The sequence below is a fragment of the Vanacampus margaritifer genome, chromosome 5 (genome assembly GCF_051991255.1).
Source record: "Vanacampus margaritifer isolate UIUO_Vmar chromosome 5, RoL_Vmar_1.0, whole genome shotgun sequence".
Classification (NCBI taxonomy): domain Eukaryota; kingdom Metazoa; phylum Chordata; class Actinopteri; order Syngnathiformes; family Syngnathidae; genus Vanacampus; species Vanacampus margaritifer.
This window is the reverse complement of record NC_135436.1, coordinates 22,669,260-22,696,826: the sequence shown is the minus strand read 5'-3', so window position 1 is coordinate 22,696,826 and position 27,567 is coordinate 22,669,260. Positions and strand designations below refer to the sequence as shown.

Below are 27,567 nucleotides of genomic sequence, written 5' to 3'. Positions count from 1 at the left end.
TATAGTAAACTGTTCAAGCAGTTCCAAGTATACAGTAAGTATTGAGTTGAGCATTTTATTTATGGATTATCCATCCATAAATGAAATGCTGTTTTACCATAGTGTTTTTTACTTCTTGCACGCAAATAATAAATTTAAAATTAAAACAAAAACTAAGCATTTTTGGGGGGGGGGAAACTCAAACTAATCAAAACTAACAAAGCCACCCTGAAAACCAGTTAAAACTAACTAAATATTTTAAAAAACTCAAAATGAAAAAAAAAACTACAATGAAAACTGCATCAATAGGCCACCATTTGGTGAAAAACAACTTTAATTTATCCACATTTGAGTTCCACATACTTTTCAGTCTTTGCTAGTTTTCCAGCAATTATCTTCCAACATGCATCAAGTATTTAGAAACAAACCTGTGAATTCACTGCTGACCATTTAAAATCATCTTCTCCGTCGACCCCAGCACGTGATTGTGTTCATGTGCACCACCATCACACTCTGTCCTTAAGTGCAGTAAAACAGCCTGACCAGCCAGCCCGCCTTCCACTCCACCTTCGGGAAGAACATATTGTGTTCCATCGCTGCATCTTTGTGGGTCCATCGTCTTGAGCTGCTGGTTGCTACGGGCAACGCTGTCCAAATTCCACAGCTGGTAGCGCAGACTTTTGCCCTGCTTGGCCAGGATGTAAACCTCTCTGAGACGTGAGCTGTCCACTGTGGGACACGATGAGGAGGAGCCGGAGTGTCCACGCAGGTGAATCCACGGCAGAGTGGGGTCAGGTTCAGTGGGCTCTGTGCTCTTGTCCCCCTGGTCCGTACCCAGGAGAACACCTGCAAGGTAAAGAGATGTGTTTTTTAGTCCAATCAGATTTCAGGCTCTATGTGTTGCCATATCAATCTAATCTGCCCACTGTAATTGAATTAAACTATATTAGCAATGATGCTGTGTCTTTAACCAATCAGATTTCACATTTGTCCTCACAGAGCCAAAGAGCTGGCCCTCGATGATGTCAGCATTTTTACATCTTCTGATTGGTTGTTCTTCGACAAAAAATAAATAAATATGCACACATTTAGTAATCAGCATTTCTGATAGCATATTAAATTTTGAAAATATTTTTGTCAATAAATATTGATTTTGAACTGCTCTAGATGACGTACGTGGAACATTTGCAATTTGGCCGCCATATCGTACCTGAAGCCACGGCCCAGTGCGCCCTGTGGCCGCCACGCTGGCAAGGCTCATGATTGAAGTCTTCATCATATCTGGATAGCCGATGTCAAGGTACATAATTCCTGCTTTGAAACTATTTTGCAATTACAGCTCACTGTGATGTAACAATGGAGCTCATTTGCATAATCGCCACCCTTGCACTGAATTTCCCCACCCATGAGTTGACATGATAGCTAGGCAGGGTGAAGATCACTACAAAAATCAGCGGATACGGGATGAGAACGGGCTGTCTGCTCCACAGGTGTGCGATGATCCTGGTGGCGTTGTCGCCATTCAAACCACCCGACAGAAGCTCCGCCTTGCAGCCACACATCTCCTCGGCCAGCAGCGCCATGTTTCTAGCTGACAAAAAACAACAACAACAAAAAAAAGATATGATGGGTCATCAGGGACATAATTCAGGATTTTCTCTCAAACACTACTGAAATGCTCTCATAGTCAATAATTACAAATTATCCACTCTCATATACACTACTTAAATGCTCTAATTCTACACACTACTGAAATGCTTTCAAATCCATGACTAAAATACTCTCTCACACACTACTGAAATGCTTTCATACATACTTCTGAAATACTATAACATACAATATTGAAATAAACTGACACACACAGCACTGAAACACTCTCACACAATACTGAAAGGCTCTCATATATAAAACTGAAATGCTCTCATACACTAGTTCACTACTAAAAAACACTCCAGGCAATACTACTGAGTGAAACACTCTCATACACACTACTGAAATGCTATAACTCTCACTAATGAAATGCTCTCACACACGCTACTGAAACCCTCTCACATTTTTCAGAAACCCTAAACACATTCCCGAAACCTTTCAGTATACACACTACTGAAATGCTCTAACACTCACTATTGAAATGCTCTCACACTTACTACTGAAACACTCAATTCATTACTGAATTACTGAAACCATATACCGTATATACACTACTGAAATGTTCTAACACTACCGATTGAAATGCTCTCATACATACTAATGAAAACCTCTCTCACACACACACCTGAAACATGGAAACAATCTTGACACACTACTGAACCCTTCTAAGAGTGTACAGTATTAAAATGCTCTAACACTCACTACTGAAATGCTCTCACACCCTACTAAAACACTCCACACACGACTGACACGCTTTCCTACCCACTACTGAAATACTTTGGTAAACACTACTTTAGCGCTCACATGCACACAACTGAAACACCCTCTCGCTAACTACAGAAACACAAGTGAATTTCAGTACATTATATGACTGTATGCCAATATGAGGCGTGATACAATTTGAGTTGCGAGTGAGAGCATTTCACTTGTGTGTAAGGGTGCTCCTCTAGTGTGTGAGAGTGTTTCAGTAGTACGCATGAGTGTGATTCAGCGTGTGAGTGTCTTGGCAAATTGTAAGAGAGTTTGTGTGAGAGGTACATCAGTGACACCCTATTATACAAACACTACATGTGTTTGTATAATAGGGTGCTCCTTTTCTTCACCTGAGAACATTTCCCCCTGTGCTGTGAAGCCTCGGCCGAGCGCAGCCTGAACCACGGCGTGCATGTCAACGGCCGGCTGCAGCAGGTGAGCAGCCATCCACAAGGCCACCAAGCCGCACCTACAAGATAAACAGAAAACCACAATCGGCGTACTGGCACACCTTGGCAGGCACTGTACAGTATACCTAATAATGATGTCAATGTGAAAGTATTTTTGAGATTTTCCAGCATTACATAAGTACGCTGTCAGTCAAAGGTAGGGCATGACGGGACTTGACAAGCATGCAGCACTTACTGTGGGCCGTCTTGGATGAGCGAAGGCACGTACGTGTTTACCAGAGTCCAGTGGAGAGCTTGGCTGAAACTGAAGTATATAATATATAAATTACATTAAGATTACTGCTTTTATGCACATGAAAAGAGTTCAAATGAAATAGTCAAGCATAGTGTCATTATTATCTCACTCACTGCCATTGACGGTTATCAAAAAAATCTAATCACAATAAATTTTGTATGCTTGAGATAAAAAATAAATAAACAAAAATGCGTTGGGTGTGTAAAAAATTTGAAAATAAATACATAAAAATAAACTACATAGTTCAAATATTTTATATACCATTATATATAATGCTGGCCAGTAATACAATTCTTTATTGTTCTCAATTGTCTTACCTTGAAATAAACACTATAAAAAAATATAATAAAAAAATGCAGTCATGTGAACCATTTGATGCAGGTGAATGAATACGGCCATAACAATGGAAGAACAACTGCTTTATGATAATATATTTATTCATCTGTCACCTGCTCTTCCTCTGGCTGATAAGCAGGAGGGGCTCCGTGTTGTCTCCTTTCACTGGGCTCTTGCTGCCGCCTATCGTCTGGTACAACTTCTTCTTTCTGTCCATTGAATCTAGAGGTGCTGGAGGAGGTGGAGGCAGAGGAGGTGGAGGTACAGGGGGCATCGGGCACCCCGACATTTTCTCAGATGTCCTGCCAGTGATAATGACGCTTGATTAGTGATTACTAACATTGCAGTTGCACCGTACAGTAACACACAAAATAGCACACGATTCTACCTGCAACATACCATAGCCTAAAAGTTTGTCACTACGTGCTAACTAGCCGTGGCAATTTTCTATTAACGACTAAGACCTACAAATGTAAATCACAACGTTCGGTTGCACATTTTCAATAGTTTTGATTAATTGTGTTTACGTACTTTCGGAGTAGCCCCGCTGGCTAGCGAAGCCGGTGTTTATGACCATATTTGGCACCTTCAAACATTCTTCTTCGTGTATTCAGCGGGTTACATTGCCGAATATGCACTTTGTCGCCCCTTGTAGGAAATTCTAATTGCTAAGTGATTGTATTATTTACGGAACACTGGCGTCTCAAAGGGCACATTTATTTATTTATTTTATAGAGAAACCATATCAAATTGATGTTCTAAATTCAATACGGTGATAGGACTGTTTGTTTAAAGTACTGTAGTATGCAACCCCAATTGTTCCTGAAGATGGCAGTAATGCGGCTGAGAGCTCTTTGCCAAAACATGACGAATAAGACTGTTTTATTTTTTTATCGCGAGACTTCGCATCGGCTTCATTCGCGTTTGATTCAGCGTTCAAGGTACGTACAAGTCCACTATAATAAGTCTGTATTTGATCTACAAATCACTTATTTAATCGCAGGCTTAAGTGAGCATGTTAGATTTTTGTCTCTTTTAAGTGGTTCGTGCGTTTCTGAGCAGCCGGTAGTATATCTTTGGCTTAATAATGCTGTTTTAGAATTTGCTTTTTGGCTAAGGTTAAGCCCACGCCATTCAAATGAATGGCGGTTGCTAATGCTAACTGTGCGTCCAGTCGCATGTAGTTTTCTATCGATTTTGTGAAGTTAGTTCCACTTGCAAGGTGTTCTTTTCGAAATTACAGATGGCCACGACGGAGGTTCGGCTCAATCACACAATCTACATCAACAACTTGAACGAGAAAATAAAGAAAGATGGTGAGGACAGTTTTTTACATTCTATGTAACTGTATTTTACTGGATGTTTTTATAAAGTACAATACCCTAGAGTATTTTTCTTAATATAAAAACAATTTTAAAAAAATGTTTGCGGGGCAAGAACAGATTAATGGCATTTGCATTTATTTCAGTGTGGAAAGCTGATGTTAGATACAAGTGTTTTTAGTTCTAATCTTGGTCATAGAAGAAACAACTTTTAAATGAAGCTACAACTGAGATTTTTTTAATTTTATTACTAATATCTCACTTTACATCAGATCACCCATTTTAATCTGTAAATGTGTGCAATGTGAATGAATAATGTATCTATTTTGTTTCCTCAGAGTTGAAGAAGTCCCTCTATGCCATCTTCTCACAGTTTGGCCAGATTTTGGACATCTTGGTGGCCCGTACTTTGAAAATGAAGGGTCAGGCCTTTGTCATCTTTAAAGAGGTCAACAGTGCCTCCAATGCTCTCCGATCCATGCAGGGATTTCCTTTCTATGACAAACCCATGGTATGTCCTTGGTGGCCCTTTTTTCACCTTACATCCCTCCTTTAAAATGCTTTATGGTGATTTTTATGGGTCAACACTTTCCACAGCGCATCCAGTATGCAACTCAGGATTCGGACATCATTGCCAAAATGAAAGGCACTTTTGTGGAGCGCGATCGTAAGAAGGAGAAGAAGAAGCCTGTGAAGCCCGAGTCGAGCGGAAACAAGAAGGCGGCTGCAATGTCTGGAGGCATGCCTGTAAGATGCACACAATTGTATTTGTAATAACCTATAATATTTATTATACTCTACTAAAATCGCTGAGCCGTCATGACTGCCTTTTATGCCGTTTTCTGCAGGGAATGTCTCAGATGAACCAGGGGGGCCGCATGATGCACATGCCAGGACAGCCGCCCTATATGCCCCCGCCGGGCATGATGCCGCCCCCAGGGATGGCACCAGGGCAGATGCCTGGTGGAATGGGTCCTGGTCAGATGATGCCTGGACAGATGCACCAGCAGGTATTTTAAGGCGTCTTTGAAGGGCATTTTGTTGCTCTAAGGTGACGAACGATGCTGTAGTCTACATTTGTATTTATGAGAACCCTGGCGGGTCACCTTTCAGTGCCCCGAGTTTCTTGATTTTAAAAAAAAAAAAAAAAAGGAGGGGGGGGGGCGCGACAAGCCCCTTTAAATTTAGGCAAAATATGATGTTTATGCCATTAATCTGACACTTAAAACATAATTTAACATTATACAGTACATTTAAGCACCAATGTGTTGCAACTGCATAATTTCATGGAATGAAAGTACACTGGCTTAAAGTTCGGAGAGGAAAATTTACTCTTCTTAGACTTCCTGTTTTTTTGCTTATCAAAGACAGGAAAAACTGCTCAGGTTTGGCTGGAATATCTGTATGCATGTACAGTATTCCACTGAAATTGACTTGTTGCAATGTTGTCAACGGTGTCCTTTTATAAAAATTTCCTATGAGAAGCGTGCCCTTTATGTTCAAGCCAACAGTAGGCAGCAAGGTTTTAAAAGAAAAATTAACCTCAGTGATGGTACAACCAACGCACTGATTTGACATTTTGCATCAAAATGTGTGTTTTTGAAAGGTTAATTGAGCAAGATGATTTTGTCTGACATTAAAACGAGATCCTTTCATTGATTATTAACAACCTGAAACGGTCAAGCGAAGAAGTACCGATTGCTAATTGTGCTTGGGCAAAATTAAATCACGACCAGACTCGAACCAAAAACAATAGCACTGGAAAAACGCATGCAGAATGAAATATCAAAATTGCACAAAAAAAGACCACAACATTAATTGCATTTAAATCTCTGAAATGGGGGGGCGGGGGGGGGGGGGGGTTGCGCGTCACTTCATGTTTTTGTTCATGTGTGTTTATCAATTCCTTTTAGGAGCAAAATATGCCAAATGGGTTCAAATTTAAAGTCAAAATAACAATCAAGTTGTCATCATTCATTTGTACACAGTGCATTTCTAACGCTTCCAGATTTCAGAGAATCCTCCCAATCACATCCTCTTCCTCACCAACTTGCCCGAGGAGACCAACGAGCTCATGCTATCCATGCTCTTCAACCAGTCAGTAAAAACTCACTGCATTTTGGCACAACACATTTTGTCTTCATCCATATGTTCAACGCCGTGGTTTGGTCCGCAGGTTCCCGGGCTTCAAGGAAGTGCGTCTGGTCCCCGGCCGGCACGACATCGCCTTCGTGGAGTTTGACAATGACGTGCAGGCCGGCGCAGCGCGAGAAGCTCTGCAAGGCTTCAAGATCACGCAGAGCAACGCCATGAAGATCTCTTTCGCCAAGAAATAACCCATCTGTCACTTCCTTGCGCAGGTTTGTTGGAGCAGTGACACAAACTGAGGATGCTTTTTTTTCCCTACTTTCCATTGATTTTATGTTTTTCCAAAAGCATTGCACCCAGCGTCTGGTCTGTCAGACATCACACCTGGAGCTTTCCATTTTTTACAATAAAAACAAACTTTCTCAGATAACGTGCTGCTTCATGACTAATCATTGAGTGTTCTTAAGTCCAGCAGATGGCGCCATTGTTGTGGTTATTGAATTAAGTGTGACAGGAGGCAACTTCCCAGTGAAGGTAGGCCAAAGAGTAATAAATTACAAAGGATTACGTTGATTTTCAAACAATTGTATGTCATTTCTCTGTGGGGGGAAATTATCGATGTAAAATCAAATCAATCAAATCAATTAAAATTCATTGCATTACGCCCTATTTCATGAAGCCACGCAATGTGGCAAATTTACAGTAAAAGTAGCATTAAGGGTTGCTTATAAACCAAATTTTTGGTTCTCAAACTTTTTACAATATGACTGACATTAAAATACAATACATTTGTAGGCTAATGTGTTTACATTTTGTAAGCCACTGTAATTTCATGCAGTTTGGACATTTGAAATGGTATTAACTCCTTTTATCCCTAATACGTGTAAATATGTCCTATTTTAAATATGCACCCAAAGGCGTATTAAAAAAAAAAAAAGTTTTTATTTATATTAGCGCATACAGAAGGCTTTGATGCAGCCCCAACTGCAGAGAACGATTGAAGCAATGGTGGTTCTTACAAAAACAGCCAGCAGATGGCAGCAGAGTATAAGAGATCAACCGGGGCAATGTTGCAAACAAGCTGATTTTCCACACAGTTCTAAACAGATTTGTGAATAATAATGAAACTTGGCTATATTCTAATACTAATTGCTGTAAAATGGAAACAGATAAAAATGTACTTTTTTTTTTTTTTGCCCTGGTGGGAGAAGAGACTAGTCTTTCTTTTGGTAGGTTCCATGTTTTTATAGCAATAGAACACAATGTTCTGTGGGCCTTGCAAAATCGGTCAAAATCCAGTAAAACAGCAAGGAGCGAAGGGGGTTGTTTCAGTGAAAATGGCTGAGAGTGAATGAGTTAATATAGAAAGGAAAAAAAACACAATTATTTTCAGTTTGAAATGTATTACACAAGTTAAATAAAAAGTCATTTTTCAATGCAAATGTACTTGAGCTGAGCTGTACTACTGACTACTGTATTTTTTTATTATTATTGTGTACCAATAGTAATCGCTAGCATGACACTTTGAGAATCACTAACTTCAAAATGCAAAATAGAGTCTGGTCACACTATTAAAATTTTGAATATTTACTTATACCACCTGCAAGTTAACCCAATCACAACTGATAAAAACGGCTTTCTTGTCAAAACATTTTGAGCTCCAACCAATTATTTTAAGACGACTCTGGTCAATCGGAGGATCGCGAGCCCTCTCCGTGTTGACAAGCCAGCAATTTGGATTGAATCAAACTCTTGATGAAGTTTAACAGCCACTTGTGCTCACAGTAGTGTGCCAATTAGTAAATGCCCAATTCCTGTTTGCCCACCGTATCCTCTGTGGCCTTCGCTTATTGTGCAGTGTAATTATGTTGCAAACACTGAGTGGATTGAGTGTGAGTTAGTCTTAATTTGGACTCACTTTGTGCCCACTGTATGTACACACACACAGGGAACCCCCCACCCCCCCGTTGTGGACTTAAACTGTGCCCTGAGTTATTGTCTTTAGGTCGCTTTGACTGTGTTCGCACAAATGCCCATTCTTCCGTCACTTTCCCAAGCCTTTCCACACTCCCTTATTTTGCCTTGAGAAAGCGCTGACCTTAGCCACCAGGGCGCCATATGTGTGTGTGTAGTGTGCTGGATGCTCCTGGCAACATGCCTAGCGCCTTCCTACTCACCAGCACAGTGTTCTTACAGTTGCAGGGGCTGAAAAGGCGACTTATCTGTCGACTCGCATGTGGGAGGGTGTTGACGTCACTCCGCAGTCAAATAAAAAGAGAGTGCGAGATCTTCCTGATGTTACCCCCCCAACCCCACTCCCCCTTTTCCAGACTGTATCACTTTTTTTCCTTTCTATCCACTTGTTTGTAAAGCCCGGATCTATTTAGAGAATCTTAGCCGCAAGTATTGGAGTTTCATGATGCAGATGTCATGCTCGCATACAAATGAATGATGATACACTCAAGAGATTGGGAATCGCTGAGTCGTTCATGAGTCTGCTCTAGTATCACCGTATCAACAGAATACTCTACAGTGATTGTGCCATAATTAATATATAGAAAACGGAAAGAAAAAAAATCAACTGATTGAGTATTTGGAAATCAAAAGGAGGAGGACTTAGAAGTGAGCCCTGGGGGATTCCACGTGATTATTGCGTAATCAATTGGAAACCTGCAGATAAAAGATATTTACTTTAAGCATGACAAATCTTTATGTTCTTTTATTCCAAAACAGTGCGATAAGCTCTTGTTTATTCACCAGTAACTTCCTCAGGTGAGCTGTGGAGAACTATGGCTTACAGACTTGGTCCTGTCATGTCGTTTTCCCCCTTTTGCATTGGTTAAGAATTCATCTCGGGCACAGAGGTCATGGCACTGGCATGCAAATCGAGGCCCCCGCTTCCTCAAGGGTCCTCTCTGTTCCACTGCCGGAGGTTTGGGGGTTGGGGGGGTCAACGGCGAGCGCCGGGGGCCGAGGAAACACCAGCGGTTGTCAGGGAAGTTCTTGAGCAACAAGACCACCATCGGCGATAAAGAAGGTACATTGTGTGGACACGTGTGGAAAATATGTCATGTGCATGGGCCCAATACCCTGAAAATATTTTTTCCTGTTCCATACATGTCTTCATTCTGTTAGTGTTTAATCAACGGTTGGGCTGTCTCATTTGGTTTCATGGCGAGTGTTGTGTGTATACATAACTTTCAGACCAATAAAGATAATGATTTTTTTCTCCAAATACAACTCTTATCTGTCTTTACCAGTGACATATAGTAACAGACAGAGAAATGAAATGCTCTTCCAGTAGATGGCAGAAGTTGCAAGGGTCCTGTGCAGGTTCCAAGCTGTAAAAGTCAATTTGTGAGTAAATTGAGTCAACATAATCATTGTTTCAGTAGATAGACTTTTTGGGACATATCTTTCTAATTTAAATTATGTCCCCGGGGAGAAACATCAGTTTGTTGAAAGAGGAGCAGGAGACTCGTAAGATTTATTCATTGATTTTGTGTGGAACTCCAAATTGTTGCTAGTTATTGCAAGCGTTATCTAAATTAAATCGAATTTAACTTGATTACCTCATTTCAAACACATGCATTTATCCGCTACGTAATTCTTCTTCGTGTGTCTTGATATCTGTATTACACTGCCCCCTCGTGGCCAATGTTCACACCAGAACTAGCACAACGTCTGGCTCGAATGGATGAACGACATTTCTATTTCCTTAAATGGGGAAAGATGATTTGAGATAGCCTACAGGTGTTTCGCATTATGTGTGTGGCCATAGAACAAATTAAACTCTTAACTTTAATGGAAGCGACCAAGGAAAGGACGAGAGAAATATGGGCACAACAGGCGTATCAACATCAGTGATAGTCCCATGATGACAACACCTCTGTCCACAGCTTCACCAACGGCAGTAAGAAGCATGTAAATATGAAGCAGGAAGCGAGACAAAGCCGGTTACATACTATGGATGATGATGATAATGAGACAACAGCACATCTAACAAGAGCAGTATGTAACCATGGTAACTAGCATAGTGTAATTATAAGCAAGTTGAGATAAGGAGCTCAAAGTCAACTGGCATAGGCTGCAGCCCACCCAGGAGTGTGATAGAAACTGGATGGACTCCAATATTGTAATATCGTGAAGTAATTCCTATATGGCATGCCTGAAAATTTATCGTTGATGAGACAGATGCACAAGGTGACCACAACACATGGACAATCTAATGGCATGAAAGAAAAATACACGAAATGTCATGTCTTTATTAGATTGTACAACCAATATTACTTTGAGTGTAATTTAACTGATTGCTAGAGCAAAAAAAGTGTCACACTAATGCAGTGATTGAATGGTTTTATCATCCAAATGAATTGGTAGAAGGGGGCGGGGAATGAAAACACATGGGGCCCCTGATGTCCAGCCGGTGTAAACCCCCGGCACTGCTGCTAATTGGCACACGGCGAAGCTTTTGATGTAAAAGGACAACAAACAGAGCCTGCTCTGGGTTGCGTAAAGACTTTACGCATGGATAATCTGGACCGGGCGGCCAACGTGATGCGTAATGAAGCAAAGTTGGAGAGCAAAGAGAGAGAAAGTGGAGCTTTTGTCAAGAGCTGGGAATCTTCCGGACCGGCGTTGAAAGACGGATAGTCCCTGCTTCAGGACACACCCTCCGTGCGCTCCTTTCTCTCTCTCTCTCTCTCCCTCTCTTTTTCTCCCTCTCTCTCATTGTTTCCCACATTGACTCGCCGCCAGGCTCCGTGTGCGCTTGACAAATGACCACCCGGCCGCTTTTTGCATGAGGAGCGCACAAAGGAAAAACAAAAAAACAAACTTGAGGCCAACCAACCAACAACAACAAAAAATGGGCTAGAGTCCGAAGATGTTCGACTACTCCGGGGCTTGATTGATCAGCCTTGAAGAGAGAGGGAGAGTGACCTAATTGGGATGAGAGTTCAAGTCCAGCGAGCCGCCAGATTGGACCTTTAAAGCCGCTTAAAAGAGGAAAGAGAACCCGACACGCTCCGGTGGTGCGTTTACGGTCGCGGTGCGTTTGAGAACGCACACCTTTCAGGAGGGGCGCAGGTGTACGCGCGGTGGGCGCAGATCAAAGCAGGGATGAAGTAAGTGGGAAGGAGATGGGAGCTGTCAAAGGTTCGGTTCGGAATAGGAGGAGGAGTGGAAAGGGGACCATCGCCGCCTCCGACGCTGGGATGGAAGGCACAAGTCGGCCGGAGCTCAGAAGCGTCACCGGGAAGCCCGCCGCGCACCCGGGAAGCCTTCACCTGCCTCGGGTTGTGATCTTCCTCGTCGCGCTCGCCTTGCAACCACAGGTAAGCCGCCGATTAAGTGCTATTTGCAGCAACACTTAAAGCACGCCAGCTGACTTTTAACACACTTTGGTGCCCACTTTTGTTTAGTTTCACATTTTCGTGTAATTATGTCTGCTTTTGTCGTCCGTCTTATGCTGCCGGTTCTCTTCGGTGGCGCTCTGCCCACCTGTTGTTCTCAGGCAGAGAACCGCACGAATCTTGGTTGAACTGCAAGCATGCAAACACCATGGATTATTCTTATAAAATAACACTTTGTCCAATTTTAGTTGACCATTTTGCATTTTTCATTTGTTAACATGTAGGCTAGCTGTCCTGTTTTCCAGTCTCAAAACCCACATGGCCACATAGTCTAGGTGTATGGTTGTTATGCCAACACATACAGTAGCCTGCAATGTGATGGTGACCAGTCCAGGCTACATGTTACACAGACATGTAACTGTAGTGTTTTCCAGAGTGAAGACTCACAAGGCCACAGGCTCCAGGTGTCTGGTTGTTATGACAACACATAGTCTGTGATTGGCAGGTGACCAGTCCAGGGTTTACCACGCCTCTCACTCAAAGTAAGCTAGAATAGGTTTCAGGTTACACAGACATGTACAGGCAATTGTCCTGTTATCCACAGTCGAGACCCATAAGGCCGCATGTCCAGGTGTCTGGTTGTTATGCCAACACATAGCCCGCAATTAGCCAGTGACCATTCCAGGGTCTCCCCTGCTTCTCACTCGTAGTCAACTCGGATAGGCTCGAGGTCACATACAGTATAGACATGTACTGTCCTGTGTTTCAGTCTCGAGACTCATAAGGCTACATGCTCCAGGTGTCTGGTTGTTATGCAAACACATAGCCTGTGATTGGCAGGTGACCAGTCCAGGGTTTACCACGCCTCTCACTCAAAGTAAGCTAGAATAGGTTTCAGGTTACACAGACATGTACAGGTAATTGTCCTGTTATCCACAGTCGATACCCATAAGGCCGCATGTCCAGGTGTCTGGTTGTTATGCCAACACATAGCCCGCAATTAGCCAGTGACCAGTCCAGGGTCTCTCCTGCTTCTCACTCGTAGTCAACTCGGATAGGCTCGAGGTCACATACAGTATAGACATGTACTGTCCTGTGTTTCAGTCTCGAGACTCATAAGGCCACATGCTCCAGGTGTCTGGTTGTTATGCAAACACATAGCCTGTGATTGGCAGGTGACCAGTCCAGGGTTTACCACGCCTCTCACTCAAAGTAAGCTAGAATAGGTTTCAGGTTACACAGACATGTACAGGTAATTGTCCTGTTATCCACCGTCAAGACCCATAAGGCCCCATGTCCAGGTGTCTGGCTGTTATGTCAGGTAGAATTGATTCCAGGTTATATATAGACATGTAACTTTCTTGTGCTTTGGGCTATGTCCAGCCGTCTGCTTGTTATGCCACCACGTAACTTTTAGGATTGTTCTGACTGAAAGAAGCATAAATGTATTCTTCTTCTTGTTCAAAACTGAACTAGGATCGGCTCAAACTCTCCCGTGATCATAACGAGGATAAGCACTATACTGTAGAAAAATAGTCTGCGTCACAAACAGGCGTCATTAATATTTCAGCCTTCTCTTAAGCAGTGAAGCAAAATTGAGTATTTATTATCCATCAAATCCCAATGTTTCTATCAGAGGTGTATATAATGAATTGGCCAATGAGCACATGTTGCCTGCGGCTGCTTGACGCATCATCTATTGTAAATCATTAATTGGTCATCATTTTACTTTAATGCAGGTGATGCTTTATGGAGAGATTTATATAAAATGGTCCTGTTTGGAAGAATGAATATGGTCTTGAAATGCTGACTTTATACTGTGCAGCTGTCAGGCACTGAAGGATGCCTGGGATGTGAGTCGGGCCCAGAGGTGCAACATGTATATGCGTGCGTGTGCGTGTGTGTATGTGTGCGTTTTATTAACAGGGAACACACATCTGTGTCTTGGGAGTGTGTGTGTGTGTGAAGCCCCAAGGCCACTGCCATGAAAACTCTGGAGCATGTGAATGTTGAACATTAGGGCATTTCTCTCTCTATGTATGCTTTTGTGTGTACGCTGCAAGCCCCATAGCTGAGTAACAACACACTCCACTCGCTGCATTCTCGGACCACACGCACACAATCACAGCCTTTGGTGGTGACTATTTTGTAAAAGATGTTGAGGAGATGAGCTGTTTGACAGCGTACCTCTTGTTTTGAGAACGTTGGGTGCAAAAACACCACATGATTCTGACATGATATAGTGATTCACATTGCTGACTTTCATGCAGCTGTCCTGGAATCAAGTCCCACTTAATGGTCTCTGCGGTAAGGATAGACCTGCGGCTCTTTAGTCCCTCTCCTGTGGATCTCTTGATAAAAAAAAATTAAAAAAAAAAATTAAAATATATATTTCTTAAACATAAAATATTCTATAAATAAATTAAGGATTAAATATTTAAAAATAAATAATTAAATATTTTAAAAAATATCAGTTCAAATTTGTAAATTGTCAGAAAAAGAGAGACGAAAGGTAAACATTTTTAAAAAAGGACTTACAAATGTCCATAATGTGACAATAAAATGTCCAAAAGGAATAGGAAAAGCATAAAATTGCCATAAAATGTCTTAGGAATTGCCAAAAATGGCAGATAATTTAATAAAAAGGCAGGAAAGAAAATTTTCAAAAAGTAATCGTAAAATATTCAAAAACTAAAGAAGAAAGGCAGAAAATCACCATAAAATGCATTTGGAATTGGAAAAAAAAGTCAGTAAATTGATATATTAAAAAAAAAAAGTCTGAAAAGAAAACACTCAAAAAATAACTATAAAGTGTCCAAAAACAAAAGAAGAAATCCTGAAAATTACCATTAAATGTTCACAAAATTGCCCCAAAAAATCAGAAAATTGATTTAAGAGAAAGCGCAGGGAAGAAAATGCTCAAAAAGTAACCATAAAATGTCCAAAAACAAAAGAAAAAAATGACCATAAAATGTCCACAAAATTCCCGAAAATTCATAGCAAAAAAAGGCATAAAAATTGTTGAAAAATAGAAAAAAATGTAAAACAACAACAAAAAAAGAACAGATGCAGAAAATTATCGTAATACTTAATGTCCATAAAATTTCCAAAAATGTCAGAAATTTGACAGAAGCTGAAAAGTCTAAAAATGTATGAAAAATTGCGGTGCAGCTCTAATTAGCTCTTCGGCCCTCAGCAGATTAGACTAACACTAAACTAAACCCTGTTTCCTTTATGACAATCTTCACATGTTTTGCGGCTTCAGACACATTTTTTTTTGTGATTTATTTGGCTTAAAATGCCTCTTTTTCTAGGAAAGGTTATTGACCCCTGGGTAGGCGGATGATATCAGCCAGTTCAAAGATGAGCACGTGAGTGTAGGTGTTTAGTAGGAGTGGAGTCTCCTTTGACAATAGAGTCCTATTCTAAACATCTGGAAGAGCTTGAAACCTGCTTGACTGGGTCAAACAGATGCTGCGCTATGACTGCTAGCCTTTGAATTTGTGTATTCATTTGCATGTTTTTTGATTTGCAATGCTCTACTTTGAATAGCTGATTGTGGTTTGCGGTACACTTGTGTGTATTCTATGCAGACAACATGAGTTCAGTTCCCACTGAGTGCGAGTCCACCAAAATAGCACAAAATCTTCGCCAGCTCCTGTCCTATCGGAGGCACTCGTCCGACGTCGCGTCAACGCTGCGCTCTAATAGAACATTTTTCAGTTGGAGGCACCTTGCCGTCGCAGTGGACATCCATCACCCAGCAACGCGTCAATCCGTGGTTCCTGCCCCTCACCACATTCACAATGAATGGGTTGGTTGACCGCAGGCTGCACCCTGCTAAGTGCAGTGTGAAAAGGGCTTAACTGTAGTTGATACAACAGCCGTATCAACAAGTGCTCGCGCATTTCTGTGTTTTTCTTGTATAGTTGACTTGATCGAGTTGACTTTTAGGAGTCGCCAAACTACATCTGTTAGCTTTAGCCACACGCAATGACAAAAAAACTGAAATTTCTCATAAATGTGCACTTTCAAATTTGGTACAGTTTGGATAAGGAAGGACTCCTAAAAATGGTTAATATGACCTCTTCAAACCAAAATGGCGTTTTCAGGCGACAGTTCTTGAGACCTTGAGACGTTTTCTCTGTGTGTGTGTGTGTGTGTGGGGGGGGGGGGGGGTTGTTTTTGTTACATAGTGGGGCCAACATTTCAGGATTTCACAGAGTTGCGGGGCCCACTCGTTCATGTGGGGGCCATTTTGCTGGGCCCCACAAGTTTAGACCTCTTTTTGAGGGTCAAGACTTGCTTTTAGAGTTTAGGTTTGAATTGGGTTATGGTTGAGGTTAGGGTAAGGAACAGGGGTAGGCAATGGTGGGGGTTAGGGGGTAGGACTTAACTAAGCGATTTTCACCCCATGCCTTGGGCCATAATTGGGGTTCAGCATTTTTAGTTCAGTGTCACGCAAGAACACTTCACGGAGGTTTGATGGCAAACAAACTAGATAATGTTATGGGGGGGTACTTTTTGGGGGTGCTTTTTGAAGACATTGTTGGCAGCGCCATTGTTTCACCCCAGTAGACCGATAACACACACACACACATGACCCTGCTGCTCTGACACTCTCAGGGGGTCTTATTAAGTCTTGCCTGTGTGTGTGTTTTCCACCCATCTCCAGCTGGAAGAAAAGAAGAATGGTGACACAGCGGTGTAGCCCAAAGAAAGAGAAATGACAGGAGCTTGTTCCCATGTCGAGAAAAGAGGAGGCGACCTTAACAAGAGAGTGAATACTATGAAGGGTGCGGTCGTGAGAAAAGAAGAGATAATCATTGGATTATGTTGCACGGCAGCCAGTGTTGATGATTTTGATGGCTTGCTACGCAGCTTGAGGTCACTTGATGTTATCGTTAATTCAACTTATGTGCTTCGAAGTGTTATTCCCTCTTTCTGTGCTGACAGGCAGTTAGCGATGTACAACGGAGGTCTTCAATAGGCTGACTTTTTAGACAGACTTAAACCGTAGACTACAGACATACAGGAAGTTTAACAGCTGAGTAATATTATGAATTTGTCACAGTATAGTTATATTGTCTGTAAACATGTTGCGGCATTATTGGTGTTTAACTAGCATTTGCTTAAAGAGTTATACAAACAACTATAACACTGATGCTAGTTTTGTTAGCTACTCTACAGCATTGTGTTGTGTCTTAGCATTAAGCTAGTAGCACTTTTGTATAAATTGTGTGGTTGATTTAAATTTACAATGTGTAATTCTTATGTTTAATGCATCAGTGAAATCACAAAACTGAGTGACAAAAAATATCCTGAAACCTCTCTTTTTTATTTTTAAGAATTGTACACTATTTGCCAGACTGCCTCTTGTTTAATGAGTTGAGTCAAAATTGCTGGCGTTCTTATCTAAAAAAAAAAAAAAAAAAAAAAGCTGACTCATTCTGTGGTGTTCAGTTGTTAGAGTTTTGTGTTCTTTTGGCGGTGATGAGTTTGGGGACGGTCAGCGCAGATGAGTCCAGAGAGTAGTCCGCTTTTCAGTCAAAGTCTAGTTTTGGGTGCTAGCTTCCGGTGACCCTGAAAAGGAGAAGCAGTATACAAAATGGATGGATGGGCGTTTTACTTGAAATAAAAGTATTGCTTTGATTGTCAAAAATCAACAATAAATAGGGTAGAAAATAGGCATACTGTTTTTTATTTGACAATGCATAAATAGAACTGTTGATGTTGACAAAACTGCTTGCTAGAAGTGAATGAAAATATGTGTCTTATATGTGGATTTCTGTTTTGATACATTTTAAATACATGATACATTGCAAATACCCACTTTCAGCTACTTTATACATTTACATTGGTGTCACTTTCTGAACAGAATTCATTGAAATCCTGCAAATTGTGCCTAACAGTCCCCCATTTAAAATGATGGCTCCCCAGAAATATATAATATATTCATTTTCTGGTCATGTACTGACAGTTTGAAGAAAAGGATGCATTATTATTATTATTATACATTGTAATTTTCAAAGTCAAATGACACGAAAGTGGTTCGGCTCATTAGGATGTCTGCAGAATCTCTGGAGACGTCAAGTCACTGGAAATCAAAGCGTGCTTTGCATTTTCCATGGCTTTTTTTGCAGTAAAAGGAAAAGTGAGAGGATATCTATCCATCCATTAGCCGATGAGGACATTTGATTCTTGGGTGAAACATGGTTGGACTGGTCACCCGTTAATCGCAGGACTACTATTCATTTATTTTCCCGAGAAGTAGTGATTTAAAGATGCGAGGATTCTGAACTTTCTATCTATCTGTGTTGTCAGACGGCGCACACGGTGGGGATGTTCGAGCTCCAGATCCGCCACTACCAGAACCCCAACGGACTCCTTCTGAACGGCGACTGTTGCGACATCCCGGCCGGCGACGGGCAGCAGCAGCGCTGTTCTTCTCGAGACCAATGTGACACTTTTTTCCAAGCCTGCCTCAAGGAGTACCAGGCCCGCGTGGTCCCGACCGGCACGTGCACCTTTGGCTCGGGCAGCACGGGGATCCTGGGAGGAAATTCCCAGTCGCTCCACCGCCGCGGTCATGACGGAGGAGGAGATGATGGAGCTAATGGACTCATTGTCATTCCCTTCAAATACGCCTGGCCAGTAAGTACAGGGGCAGAGCTGGTTATCTGTGGGGTTACCAAGGTAACGGCCTAAGCTTCAAGCACAACAATACACTCAAACAAGGCTGGCTGGAATAACAATGACCCTCAGAGGCAGAGTTCAGATTCCTTTTCTTTCCCTCCCTGCCAAGCGGGGCTGGGCGACAAAGGCTTTATCACTCGATCTGCTCGGGGAAATTCCCTTTTAAACCGACCTACTGCTCAGGTCCATCGCGCTTAATTGACTCATAATGGAAATCATTCTTGACTCAAAACATCCCACATTGTAAACATCATTGGCCCCCTTGTTGAAAATATGTACAAGTGGACAAAAGTATTTCGGAAAAAACCCCACCTCCCAATCAGTCAATTAATGAATCAATAAAGGGCTGGACTACTCGCACTAGTTCCCACTGAGTCTAAAGTTGAGGTACCGCTTTATAAACATTACAAATCGACAGCACTTCTCCTGTCTGTCATAATTTTACAACTCCAACAACAAGAACTAAAAGTTCCTGGAAATGCTAATGCCTGCAAATAAATGAGTGGTACCAACTCTACATTTGCTTCCATTTTCACTTGAAGTGTAATGAACTGGTGTCTCAATACCTTTGGTCCTTAAATGTACAGTAGTCCAGTTAAGTTTATTTATGTGTTTATTTGAACTCAATCACCTTTAAATGAAGTTGAGTTGTGTTTTTCGTGGTAACAAGTGACACTTCACAGATGAATGAATTTCTATGAAAATGACACTCGTTGTTACATACGTTGCTTTTTAGATTTATTTAATCAAGTTTCCAACAGGGCTATTAATTTTAATGAATTTGTACCAGCTATTATTTTTTACGTACATTGAGTACCATTATCACTATCAAAATTTTGAGATTCAAGCCATGAAGCGACTTGTTAGTAATAGCCAATGCTATTGCTAAATGTAGCCTTCACAGCTGCTAGCATTAACATTAACTCGAATAATTGACTCTCCCTTTTTATTTGAGTATTTATTAACTTGTGCTACCTGCTTGTTTTTGAAATGATGAGATTTACCTCTAATGGTCCGAGGGGATTAAAGTCAACATGTGCTTTGTTAATGTTTTGTTTTTTTTATTGCCGAAAAAACTGCTAGGTGCGTCCGTGAGAAATACTAGCATTAGCATTAAATCACAAAGATGCTCCTTTTGTATTGGTACTTTATTAACTTGTGCTACTAAGTACTCAACATTTCGCGCCACTATAGACTATTATAGATTGGAATTAATTAAAGTCATGAAGTGGCTTTTTGTGACTTTTTTTTTTGATTAGCTGCAGAAAGTGCTAAATGTAGCTTCCAGGATTGCTAACATTTGCATTAGCGCTAATAAACGTTGTCGTTTTAGATTTTAGCGACAAAGTACTTGTGTTTATACAAAGGACCGTTATCGCTATGAAATGTTTGAGGGTGATTTAATTCATGAAGTCACTTTGTGTGGGCATTTTGATGATTACCTACCGAAAAGGCAATGCTAAGTGTAGCTCTCAAAGTGGCTGTCATTAGCATTAGACTCTATCTAATAATAGACATTAACTTTAATAGTTGACTTTTTAGTAACTTGTAAAAGTCGATACTGAAGTTAATACCTGGTTTCACAATACTGAGGAAACATAATGAAATCACAATATATCCCACTCGGTGTAATTGAACAGCCTAACTGCTGACTTTTATGTTTCGTGTCCATTTGAGCAGAGTAATTAATCTTCCATTAGGACAATATGTGTAACTCGGAAATGTATTGATTATTAAGTTAACCAATCAGTCTACCTTTTATTTAAAACACACCCAGACCCACTCTGTCTTGCTTTGGTGTGTCGAGAGCATTAAAAAGCAACACAGAAATACAAAAAATGATCCTCTATTATTGCGCTAAACCATCCACACACCGTTGTTTATCATAACGAGCCTTTTCTCTTGTTAAATCACATCCGCCCGATTATCTGATTGATTCTAGCAGAACTGATTATTACCCTTGTTCGTCTACGTTGATTGCATTGTGCATCGCACCTTCCTGTGTGTGTTTTTTTCCTCTCGTGCCTGAGCTACGTTTTTTGGAGCTCGGTTAGATGTGAGACAACATGGAAGTGTCAATGCATTCCGGCCGGGAGGGTCTCTTAGGGGGAGAATGTGATCCTCCGCCGCAGGTGAGGGGGGTGAGCATGCGCATTGTGAAGAAAGGTGAGCTCACTCACTCGTTCTTTTCTCCCTCATGGGAAACGCGAGCTCGGAGCTTGGTGTGCGCACTGATGTAATTGTCGCTTTTTATTTGGATCTCATTAGATCACATACACAGCCCGCTTTGTTCTTTAATCTGGCCAACTAAGCATTTACATGAGCAAGGGTCTGAAGTGTGGAGGTGGTATTTTGAAAATTAGCTGTATTGTGACATCACAGTTCTGCAAAATTATAAACGTCTCGCTCAACAGGCACCTTTTCAAAAATGAAAACATTTTACTCTTGATGAGTGCCGAGGTTTTGATGTTCAGCGTCGCGGTTCATTGGTTAACATTCTTCATTGTCATACACTAAAACGTAAAGCTGGCATTGTTGAGGCTCTTTTTTGTAATAGTTCTTGTCAAACTAAGCCATAGCGTAATCTGCAGGTCTCACGAGCATAAAGATAATTCCATTTCACAAGAAAATGGTTTTCTTCACTTTCTGCTCCATGTCATGGTCTGATTTGTGACACATCTCAAGTAACCGCTTATAAAATTGTCATCTAACAACAAATTTATCTCGTTTTGGTTCTGAATACGATAAAATAACCTTTATTATTCCCACAATGGGGAAATTTGCATGTGAAATTTGAATGTGGAAATCTGCTCTAGGGATTGAATGCTGGGAACCACCTTCCAAACGATTTGCCTGATTACTTTTAACAAAAAGCTGTAATTTCAATGTGGCTCTTGTCAATTTCCCTGCAGTAGCCGTGAGAGAATTTAGTTTGGACTCCATGCTATCGATTATAGTGTGTTGTTGTTATGGTAAACTCTCATCATGACTTGATTGCGAGAACTGCACTTAAAGTCAAACGTGCGCTTTGTAGTTTTGATCTCTCCTAGTAGCAACATCCTCATGTAATTTGCACATATCCTGTTTGTGCTTCGTAATTAGCGACCTATTAGCTTATCTTTTTTTTTTCTTCTCCCCCAAATCTGGATGCAAAACTGCTCCCAGCGTTGCTTCCCTCTTGCTGAGATAGTCTTGTATTCTTGTCTGTTATGGGAACTCTAGCAATCCCTGGGTGCCTGTTTGACCCTTTTGGGCCACCGTATGCTATCTGGGTATTGCTATTGTATGCTGTAATTATTTCAAAATGGCTTCGAGAACAAATTGCGTGGCTCGTTATGGACTGGTTAGCCGTTAGTGTATATAATGTGATATTGTTTTGATAACCACTGGATTATTTTTTAATGGAACAGCCCCCCAAAATGAACATGAATCAATACTAAGCTAGCATTAGCACTGTTAACAAGTTTGACGTTAGCCACTGCTGTTGCAATGGTGAACTGGCTTATTTGTATTCAAGTGTTACTATAACAGGTGTGTTGTAAATCTGTGCAGGGGTGGGCTAGACTAAGTTTTGATATTAAAAAATATATTTATATTTCAATTTTTTTATTTTATTTTTTTTAATTGAGATTTTTTTTGTAATGCTTCGAGACATTGTGGGTGTGAACACACAATCGAAATGGCTCCTCTTGTTCCCTCTAAATGGTGCATGCGCAAAGGTGCACTGATAGTCATAATAATAATAATAATAATGTGTTCAATGAATTGAAATTATGCAATGATTCAGAGGGTTCGATTAAATATGATGATATCCACCACTCATGTCCACAGAGCACAGAAAATGTCTGCTTGTACCCTCGATCAGATGCACCAAAACACGTTACACTACTTCCTCCAATACTTAGACATGATCCGAGCAGGTGTTGAATTTAGTAGCGTGACCATATTCTCATTTCCCCAAAAAGAGGGCACTTCCCCCAGCCTTGAAATTGTGGTACCAGTCGCAGTTACACAGTGAAGTACATCACTTCCTATGAGGCACGCAAGGCCAACCGGACATTTTCATGAATTTTTAAAAACCCCGGACGCCCGAACAAGACGTAAGAAAATGGTCCGTCCTCTCAAAAGAGCACACGTTTGGTCACCCTAATTTAGTCTACTTTCACCCACCAGGTGCACCATGCGCATGTCATGTGAAACGTTGCATCATCATACTGTCATCTGGTCCTGAGGGGACTTGAAATAAACTCCCATCCGCGATATGATAATACAATTTTGTGACTATAATCGAGCTGTGTTGATGAGTTATTGACTTAAGAGAACGCTTGGACTAATATTTGGTGACTTTGTAGCCCTGAAAGCGAACGCAGCAAAGTAGATATAGCGGAATAGAATCCCCGCATGCTCTTGTCATGGTGCGTTGGCGCTGTGATCATGTGAAGCCAACCAAGACAAACCCGAAGACAGGAGAGCTCTTTCTCTCGCCGGAGTCTCTCTTTCACTCTATTGTGCTCTAAATGACTCTCCCACGCCGCCTCGCTGCATACCTGCATGTGCGCTGATACTCTTGCGCACACACTCGCACGTTTGGGTTTTCCCCCTCCATTGGCGCACCCTAACTGAGAGCTCATGAATCGATCGTACACATTCATAGTCGAGAGTAGGTTATGAGAGAGTTAATTCCCTTGAGGATTTGGAGCAGTTGTGTGTTGAAGAGATAAGTGAACTAACTGCCACACAATCATCTCATGGGAAAAGCTTTCTTAATGATTTAATTTGTGTGCAAATTGGATTTTGTGAAATGAGACAAAGGAGTTTGTGAGAAATTGACCCGTTTCCTCTGTGTGTGTTTGTGTCATATATTGAGTCACAGATGTAATATCTTACACAGGTGTAATTATAACTGATGTTTTCCTTTCACTGCCAGGCATCGACTTCTTCTCAGGCATCCGAAATCTTCACCCTGCAGTGATGTTGAGCTACTTTATTATTGTTGTCCTGGCGGATTAGAAAGAGCCAAGTTGCATTAAATGTGTGCGGTCAGTTGTGTGTGGATGGTTGACCGCCAATATTTCAAACCATCCTATGGTATATGTAAGTGGCTTTTATAGCACTACAGCTCACTTTCAGTACAGTATGCACTCTAAAAATATCAACACAATTATGGATCAAAAATTGACTCATCGGTCAATTTGACCCAATTTTCAGTTGTTTTTTCACAAAATGACCCAATTTTTTACCCAAAGTTGGTTCAAATTGACCCAAGTTTATGGGTTGTTTTACACAAAATTGGGTAAAATTGACTCGAATAGAGGATATGACCCAATACTCTGTGTTGTTTTATACAAAATTAACTCTACTTGGATCAATTTGACCCAACTTTCTGGGTTAATTTGCATTTTTTTTTTTTTAATTGACCCACTTTTGGGTCAAAAATTGGGTGATTTTTTTAAATAAAAACAACCCAGAAAGTTGGGTTAGATCCTCTACTTGGATCAATTTGACTCAAAGGTGGGTCAAATTGACCCAAATAGAGGAACTGACCCAAATTTATGGGTTGTTTTATACATAATAAACTCTTGTGTGTATGTGTGTGTGTGCGCTTGCGCATGCGTGTGTGTGTGTGATGCAAATCAACCCAAAAAGTTGGGTCAAATTGACCCAAGTAGAGGACCTGACCCAAAATGATGGGTTGTTTTATACAAAATGTCTCGATTTTATACCCAAAGTTGGGTAAAATTAACCTGAGTAGAGGATCTGACCCAATTTGCTGGGCTGTTTTATACAAAATGAACTTTAAAAAAACAAACAAATACAAATCAACCCAGAAAGTTGGGTCAAATTGACCCAAGTGGAGAATCTGACCCAACTTTCTGGCTTGTTTTATAGAAAATGACCCAATTTTTGACCCAAAGGTGGGTCAAACTGACCCAAGCAGACGTTCTGATCAAATTTTCTGGGTTTTATACAAAATAACCCAAGTTTTGACTCAAAGTTGGGTCAAATTGACCCAAGTAGTATTTTTGACTCATAATTGGGTTATTTGTGACCCTACTACCTCTAAGCCGAATACTTGGTCATAATTCGCAAGGAATCGTGGTCTACAATACAGGAACTACTTGTATGGGTGTCGGCCATCTTGCGTTGCCACCCGCTAAGCGAAGCAAACGTGAGTGGCAAGTGTTAAACTTTACACTACTTGAATTCCTTTACCCACAGTTCGTGCCCCACTTTTTAAAAAAAAGTGTCTAAGCCATTTATACAGAACAGCAACTGGGAATAGGGGTGCATAAATGTCTGCTTTTACAGGCAGTGTGGTTTGCCTTCTGGTACAACACAGACCCCCCACCCCCAACCACACACACACACACACACACACACACACACACACACACACACACACACACACACACATTTTCCAGTCTATCCTCACTAATGCCACTTTCTAAAAGTGTCTCAATGGATGTGAAGCCACTAGACTAGACAAGGTAATTTCCTGCGGAAGTTTCAGAGGAGAAGTGGCGCGGGGGCCCTTTTGGCGAGACGAGGGCATTTGGTCTGGGTGGGTGTGTGGGAGGGGACGACCGGGAGGGGAAGTGAGGGGAGGGGAAGGGTGGAGAAGGATGCCCTGCTGAGGGGATGTTAAGAAGCAGGAAGTGAGATGAGGGGGCACAGGTGTTTTTGGGCGGGATCTGCTGTATGTCGTAGTGCATGCAATTTTGTTCTCGTCGATGGATTTGCTATTTGGATTTCGTCAAGGGGGCCTACAAAATAGGAAAGCAATATTAACAATATGCTTCTTATTGTTGTTACTTTAAGCATCACAGTGAGGGAAGTTGCAATTGAGGATGTGGTTCAAACAGACGACATGAAACAGCATTAATGAAAATAATCTAGACATGTAATTAGATGGGCGGAGGTCATAGGAGCGGGTATGTTAGTTTTATCCACCTGAGGGGCCGGGATGTTGGCCTCCACTTGATTATGCTCTCAGATTAACATTTTAGGAATCAGCCACCGTGAAGACGTGTCTCTGTTCTGAGACAAAAAAGTCACAAAAGGAAGACATTGATTTTCTTTTTTCTTTGCTCGTGTAAGCAAAAAATCCATCAATACGACAACAATCATGTCATGCGGGAGTGAGCTTTTGTGCTTTTTATGTCTTTTATGGTGAGACTCTCAGTGGCCTGATAGCCTTGTATTTTATTTTAGTTCAGCGGAGTGGAAATCGATCATGTGCCTTTTCAGCTTTTTTTGAGCCAAGCGTGCCAGACAGAGATAAAAAACAAAAACAAAAAATGAGCACATGTGCACATGTAGCTTTTTAGCTAATTGAATGCGCTCATTCACACAAGTGATTTTTTTTTTGCCATGTGAAAAATGAAAAGATTTACACTCACTGCACAACTGATTTTTTTTTTTTACAGTCATACAAAATTAAAAAGCATTTGTACATACACAAGTGAAACGCTCAAACGCTTGTGCTAACTAATGTGCTAAATTAAATGACTACTATTTCCAGTAACTCATAACCTAGCATAATGGATCAATACACCAAATTCAACCACGGTCTAGTAGATGCATTGTTCGCACATGGAACAAAACTAATAGTCAGCAATTAATAAAATAAAGGATGCCAATGAAGAAAGAAGAGATAGATAGATAGATCGCTTCATTAGCTCGCTAGCTAGCTTCATTAGCTCGCTAGCTAGCTTTATTAGCTCGCTAGCTAGCTTCATTAGCTCGCTAGCTAGCTTCATTAGCTAGATAGATAGCTTCATTAGCTAGCTAGCAAGGAAGGAAGGAAGGAAAAGAAAGAGAGAAAGAGAAAGAAAGAAATGAAATGAAATACACAAGTCAAATGTTTCTTGAATACACAAGTAAAACTCTTTTTCATGCACTAGTGGAATGCTTTTACATACAGTAATGAAACACTTCTATTAATAAAATGCTTTTATACTAGAGAAACATGTTCTCTGTGAAATGTTCTCTCGTGCATAGCAGAATAGTTTTGACTCGCATACACCAATGAAACAATTTTACATACACCGCTGAAACGCTTTCTCACGTCATACTCAAATGCAATCATCTAAAATACTGAAATGTGTGTTTCACTAGTTCATATGAGCCAAAACAATTTCAGTTGTTTGTGTAAGAGCATGTGCATGTGAGAGTGGGTGGTATAAGCCCCGCACTCTCACTCTGTATGTTTTAACGTCAAGTCTGAGCTTTCGCTGTCAGAATAATAACAGCCCCGTTACACCATGCGCGTCGCTCCGCCACTAATTTGGCGTTCAGGTGAAGCGTGTGCTGTCCAATCCGACTCGGGCGAAGCCGCTGTCATGACAACTGTGTATGTCTCTGTGTGTGTGTGTGTGTGTGTGTGTGTGTGTGTGTGTGTGTGTGTGTGTGTGAGAGCATGTGTTTGCATATGTGTGAGCTCGTAATTGCGTTGGGCCTCCTCACACTCCATGTCAGCGTTGGCAGGTGCACGAATGCATGAAAATACACAGCTGCATATTATCACGGTCACGAAAAAGTTAGCAAGTCGAATGTCCGCTGCACGGCGTACACGCTTGCATGTTTAATTGTCAATTAGCCTCCTCCTTACGACACGCTAATGGACTGACTTCAATTCATTAGACACGCTGATGTTGCAGCCTATGGAGGGGCGGAAACACTTC

General features: G+C 41.2%; 3 protein-coding genes across 5 annotated transcripts in view; 2 read left to right on the top strand and 1 right to left on the bottom strand.

Moving 5' to 3' along the window:
- Positions 1-295: 295 nt before the first annotated feature.
- Positions 296-4,038, bottom strand: actmap (actin maturation protease). 2 transcript variants are annotated; one of them, XM_077566884.1, is made up of 7 exons: positions 3,955-4,038; positions 3,537-3,725; positions 3,028-3,096; positions 2,733-2,851; positions 1,441-1,570; positions 1,190-1,260; positions 296-825 (listed from the first exon to the last, which is right to left on the bottom strand). In XM_077566884.1, the coding sequence occupies exons 2-7, from the start codon at positions 3,710-3,712 to the stop codon at positions 416-418; spliced, it is 975 nt and encodes a 324-aa protein (XP_077423010.1). In that variant the 5' UTR covers positions 3,713-3,725; positions 3,955-4,038; the 3' UTR covers positions 296-415. The 2 variants fall into 2 exon arrangements, with proteins under 2 accessions (XP_077423010.1, XP_077423011.1); XM_077566885.1 differs by having other exon boundaries at positions 3,823-3,960.
- A 251-nt stretch (positions 4,039-4,289) lies between these two features.
- snrpa (small nuclear ribonucleoprotein polypeptide A) lies at positions 4,290-7,263 on the top strand. 2 transcript variants are annotated; one of them, XM_077566887.1, is made up of 8 exons: positions 4,290-4,364; positions 4,667-4,739; positions 5,084-5,256; positions 5,343-5,492; positions 5,594-5,755; positions 6,754-6,842; positions 6,922-7,105; positions 7,182-7,263. In XM_077566887.1, the coding sequence occupies exons 2-7, from the start codon at positions 4,667-4,669 to the stop codon at positions 7,079-7,081; spliced, it is 807 nt and encodes a 268-aa protein (XP_077423013.1). In that variant the 5' UTR covers positions 4,290-4,364; the 3' UTR covers positions 7,082-7,105; positions 7,182-7,263. The 2 variants fall into 2 exon arrangements, with proteins under 2 accessions (XP_077423013.1, XP_077423012.1); XM_077566886.1 differs by having other exon boundaries at positions 6,922-7,263.
- Positions 7,264-10,509: 3,246 nt separating this feature from the next.
- LOC144052477 (uncharacterized) overlaps positions 10,510-27,567 on the top strand; it is a 39,145-nt gene continuing 22,087 nt past the window's right edge. Inside the window, exons 1-2 of the mRNA XM_077566570.1 lie at positions 10,510-12,169; positions 18,512-18,841. Of these exons, the coding sequence (XP_077422696.1) occupies positions 11,975-12,169; positions 18,512-18,841 (525 nt within the window). The 5' untranslated portion in view covers positions 10,510-11,974. The remainder of the gene's footprint in view (positions 12,170-18,511; positions 18,842-27,567) is intronic.